We start from the raw sequence: 5,000 nt of genomic DNA, 5'->3' as shown, positions 1-5,000 counted from the left end.
AAGGTGCTGACTGGGCTGGACTGGTTAAAGAGGACTTTTCCGTGCACGGGGGGCTGGGTGATGGTAAACTTGAGCAGCTTCTCAGCGGTATCTTGGTCCTCTGCTGTGAGCTCAAAGGGCGTGATGAGCTTACTGTGTCCTTCTGTGATCTGCAGACCGTTGATGGTCACCACCGGCTTCTTGTTGTCAACATCCAGGATGGAGATCCTGAAAGTCCGGAAAATGGGATTGTAGCCGTCGGTCACTTCAAATTCAAAACTGTCCATTTTCTGCTCGTCGTCTGCGGTGTGGATGTAGTAGACTTTGCTGCCGGCGAGTTGGAGTTGCGTGAAGGACACGATGGGCACCCCGGGGTAGTCCGTGCACTCCAGGTGCCCTCTGACAGGCGCCCTGGTGACGGTGAAGACCAGGTTCTCGTCCGGGCTATTGAGGTCGGTGGTGCTGAGGAGATCCGTGGTCAGGGTGACGCGACCACCTTCTTTCAGGGACACACCCTTGCTGACCACGTGAGGGAAGACCGCGTCGATGCTGCCCACGCTGACGTAGAAGTAGCGATCAATCAGCGGGTTGATTCCGTCCGTCACGTCAAACTTGACCAGGTCTCGGATGCCCTCCTGCCCGTTGTGCGTGTAGAATATCAACCCTGCGTCGATCTCTGCTTGGGTGAAGTTCATGCCCAGGGTAATGTTCTCCGACCCGAGGGGAGTCCTCCTCTGAAGCAGGCCCTGACCCGGCCCGAAGCGAATGATGTAAGTGAGAGCACTGTCCTCCGAATCTAAATCCGTCGCGCTTAGGACTTTGTCGTCGATGTCTTTGGACTCACCGATTTCCACCTCCAAGCCGTCATTGATTTGTATCCTGGGCGTCTCATCGTCAACGGGGATGATCATCACCAGGGCGGTTTTCCGCACCGAGAACTTCCCGTCAGTCAACGTGACGTCAAAGCTGTCCTCCGTCGTCTCCGAGTCGTCGTGTTCGTAGATAATACTGGACGCCTCTCTGATGTCCTCCAGCGTGAAGTTAGTCGCCGGGACTGAACCCGTGGGCAGCTGGTTTAAAACCACGCCGTGTTTAGGAGGTCTGGAGATGATGAACATCAGTTCCTCGGCTGGGACGTCAGCATCGCCTCCATTCACGATGGGAGTATCGAGGACGATGTTCGTCCCCTCCATCACGACGATCTCCCTCAAGTAGAGCTCCGGCTTCTCGTCGTTGGTGGGAATGACGAGGATGGGGAAGAAGAGGTTCTCTGAGAAGTTGATTCCATCCGAGCACCTGAAGGTGAACCTGTCTTCTACTGGTTCAACACCTTTGTGGATGCTCTGCACGTAGTAGATATTTCCTTCCCTGATGTCTCCGATGGTGAAAGCACTGATGGCCGTACCGGACCTGGACTTTTCAGACCCGGGTGCAGGTGATATATTCTCCACGTAGCCAGCAGTGGGCTGGACTACGATGATGCAGAGGACATCTTCCACGGGGGTGTCGGCGTCGTATGCGTTCAGGTGCTGAGGGCCGATAGCGTTTTTGTCCCCTTCAATGACGCTGAACTGCACCCCGACTCCAACTTCAGGTGTTTGGCTGTCCACTGGTAGGATGGTGACCCATACCTGGACCCCGTTGACCTTATTCCCCCCCACAGTCCAATCATCTGACATGTCTGTGAGGGTCAAGTTGAAGCCGTCCTGCTGGGATGTGAGGCCTACCTCGCCGCCGGTGTGAGCGTAGACCACCAGGCCGTTGATGAGGTCGGCCTGCGTGAATCTACTGGCGGGCACTCCTTTCACCAAAACCTCACCAATGGCTGGAGGGTCCTCCAAGATGAAGGTCAGCTGGAGGTCATCGGTGTCGTCATCGCGGCCTTGGATGACGTGAGTCGTGATTTCTGCGGCGCCGTTTTCCAGCACGTCCAGGTGAGAGCCGATCGTTCCCGCGGGCAGACTGAGCACCGGCGTTTCGTCGTCCACAGGCTTCACGTGGACTTTGACCGTCACGGTTACAATATGGAAGCCGTCGCTGACGTCCAGCTGGAAGTCGTCGCTGGTCGTTTCCTCGCCGCTGTGACTGTACGATATCCTCCCTTGGGAAAGGTCCTCAAGACCGAAAACTGCTTCTTTGTCCAAGTCTGTGAACGCCACCTGCAGGTGTCCGTGTTTGGGCGGCTGACTGAGCGTGAACGTGATCATTTGTCCCTCGGTGTCGGCGTCCCAGGCGTCCAGCTCAGCGATGGTGACGATGTGGATGCTGCCCTCGGACAAAGTGAGGCCTGTGTTTGTAATCTGGGGGGGCTTGTTGTTGACAGGCTGGAGGTGGATGGTGAAAGACCCCTCCGCACTGTTCCCCGCCGTGTCCTCCACGCTGTAGCGGAACTGCACCACGTGGGCGGTGATGCCCAGCTCGATGTCTGGGGGGCTGTAGGCGATCTTGTGGTGATTCAGCTGAGCTTGTGTGAACTCGGTCACCTCAGTGTCGGGGCTGTCTGTCAGAACCAAATAACCAAAAACGAGCGGGCTGTTCTCGTCGGTATCAGTCGGAGGCTGGATGACCGTGTATTTAAGGTCACGGTCCTCTGAGTCCAAATCAGTGTACCGCAGGACGTCCTTGCTGAACTGAGTCAGCTTGTACTCCTCCACAGTCATCTGCAGGGTGGTCCCCGGGTACAGCTCGGGGGGAACGTCATCTATGGGCAAAACACGGACTGTAAACGTAGCCTCGCCTGACTCGTTGGGTGGGTCGTTGTCATCCCGGACTGTGAAGACAAACTGGTCCATGACTGTGTCAGTGATGTGAGGTCCTATGTGCTTGTAAAAGACCTTCCCGTCGGTGATGTCTCTCTGCAGCCACTCCCGCACCTCCTTCTCGTAGACCTCGTCCTCGGAGTTGAACTTCCAGGAGGAGGGGTCCTCCGGGGCGTCGGACTGCCTCAGAAGGACGGTGCCGATTGTGGAAAAGGGGGGGACGAGGGTGAATTTAATGGTGGAGTCCTCAGAGTCGATGTCGGCGGCGCTCAGCGTGAGGGGAGACAGGGGCATCAGATGGTGTTTGAACAGGACCATGCCGGTGTTGGCGTTGACGATGGGGGGCTCGTCGTCAGTGGGGACCACGGTGATGGGGAAGAGGAACTCCACATCGTGTTTGCCGTCCGTCATCTTGAACACGATGTTGTCGCTGTACGTGTCGCTGCCGTCGTGCTGGTACACGACCACCCCGGCTGTCAGGTCGTCGGGGGTGAAGGTTTTCCTACGAGACCCCAGCACCAGCAGGGCGCCGTGGCGCAGCCCGTCCACCACCGTTATGGCCACCATGTCCAGGTTGTCCTCGTCGCTGATCTCAAGGTTGCGTCCGCTGAGGAGGGGCCGGGACTGGCCCTCGTACAGCAGCTGGCCCACGTTCCGGGTCACCACCGGTGCCAAAGAGTTCATGGGTTTCACCACGATCATGAACGCAAAGGGGTCCGAGACAGCCCCCTCTGGGTCCACGACCTCGAACTCAAGCTGGAAAATCCTCTCGGTCTCCGAGTCCAGGGAGGGCGGCTTGTAGGCTATTTTCAGGTCCTGCAGGTCCCTCTGGTAGAAAGAGGCGATGGGCAGGTTCTGGTCGTCGGTGCTGACGATGTAGCCCTCGTCGTAAGACAGCGGCGAGGTGACGTTGAAGACCAGCTCGCCCGGGTCGGACTCGGCGTCGTCGGCGGCGATCATGTCGGGCGTGAGCGCGGTCATGACGAACTGGCTCACCTCCATCATCATCATGGCCCCGAAGCTCGGCCTGGGCGCCGAGTTCTCTCGCCCGCCTCGGATGCGCACCGTCAAGTGGAAGTGCTCCCGCTTGACTAGATTGCCCTCCTTGTCGTGGAGCTCCACCGCCATGGGAACGCGGTCCCGGTTGGGCGAGGCGTGCTCGCACGTGTGCTGGTAGCGGATGTCGGCGCGGGTGAACTCCTCACAGTCTAGGTTCCGGGACAGTTTGCCGCCATCTAGAAGTCGACCGTAGCGGGGCAGCATATTCCCACTGGACAGGGACACCACCCCGCACCTGTACAAGTCCTGGTCGTAGGTGAAGTCCACCATCCTCTTGTCGATGGGGTTGCTGGTGCCCCTCAGGTGGTCCACGGTGAGAGGCATGTTCTTGGTGAGGAGCTCCAGCTGCGTAAAAACCACCTCCACCTCCATCACGAAAGGGATGACCACGGTCTCGGTGCGCGCGTCGTAACGCAGCTGCAGCCTCACGCGGTCCCGCGCCGGACTCCGGGAGCCGTAGTGGGTGTAGGTGACGTCATCGTGGCCAAACTCGCACGGGAACTTCTTGGGGGTGAGGCGTCCCGGCCGCTGCGAGAGGGGGTCGCTGTCCAGGACGGTGACGCTGCAGCGGTCCCCCGGCCGCGTCTGGACCACCAGGTCGTTGACCGGGTCGAGGGACACGGACCTGCCGAAGGGGACGCGAATCCCGTTGTTGGCCACGAGGATGGCGTCCTCGGAGAGCTCCGAGCGCAGCGCGTAAAAGGAGCGCGCAGCGGCGGGCTTCGTGCGCACAACGCGCGCCAGCGAGAGGCAGAGGAGGAGTCCGCGCCACATCTCAGCAGCAAACATCAAAAAAATAAAAAAAATAAAAAGGCAAAATACCTTCTTGTTGGGTCCACGGAGCCGTCCGTGCGTGGGTGCGTCCACGGGGATGAGGTCCTGCGCTCTCAGCACGCCGGCGGCGCGCAACACTTTTCACTTCAACACGCTCCGGCGGCGGCCGGCGCGCGCTCCCGCCCCTCTGCGCGCGCATTGGAGGAGCATGAGGCGATGACGGAACGTCCTCTACGCTCATTGGTCAGGTCGGGCTGTCACTCACAAGGACAGGCGGGGGGGGGGGGGGCGTGGCTTAGAGTGGTGACAGGCGAATATCAGGAGAATAAAAGGTAGGAGAAAGAAAAAGAAAACAATAACTCTGCAGTGTGTGACATGATGACGTCATCTGTGGATATAACTACACAAATACGACATTTGTATCTTAAA

The 5,000-nt window shown here is 58.8% G+C and overlaps 1 protein-coding gene across 1 annotated transcript in view; it reads right to left on the bottom strand.

Annotated features, from left to right (window-relative positions):
- Positions 1 to 4,571, bottom strand: part of LOC133552148 (FRAS1-related extracellular matrix protein 2-like) — a 206,283-nt gene extending 201,712 nt beyond the window's left edge. Inside the window, exon 1 of the mRNA XM_061899505.1 lies at positions 1 to 4,571. This exon is cut by the window's left edge and continues 398 nt beyond it. Coding sequence (XP_061755489.1) covers positions 1 to 4,571 — 4,571 coding nt within the window.
- Positions 4,572 to 5,000: the final 429 nt, after the last annotated feature.

This window comes from Nerophis ophidion, linkage group LG04 (assembly GCF_033978795.1).
Source record: "Nerophis ophidion isolate RoL-2023_Sa linkage group LG04, RoL_Noph_v1.0, whole genome shotgun sequence".
NCBI classification, from domain to species: domain Eukaryota; kingdom Metazoa; phylum Chordata; class Actinopteri; order Syngnathiformes; family Syngnathidae; genus Nerophis; species Nerophis ophidion.
The sequence above is the reverse complement of the archived record's forward strand: the minus strand, read 5'-3'. Positions and strand labels throughout refer to the sequence as shown.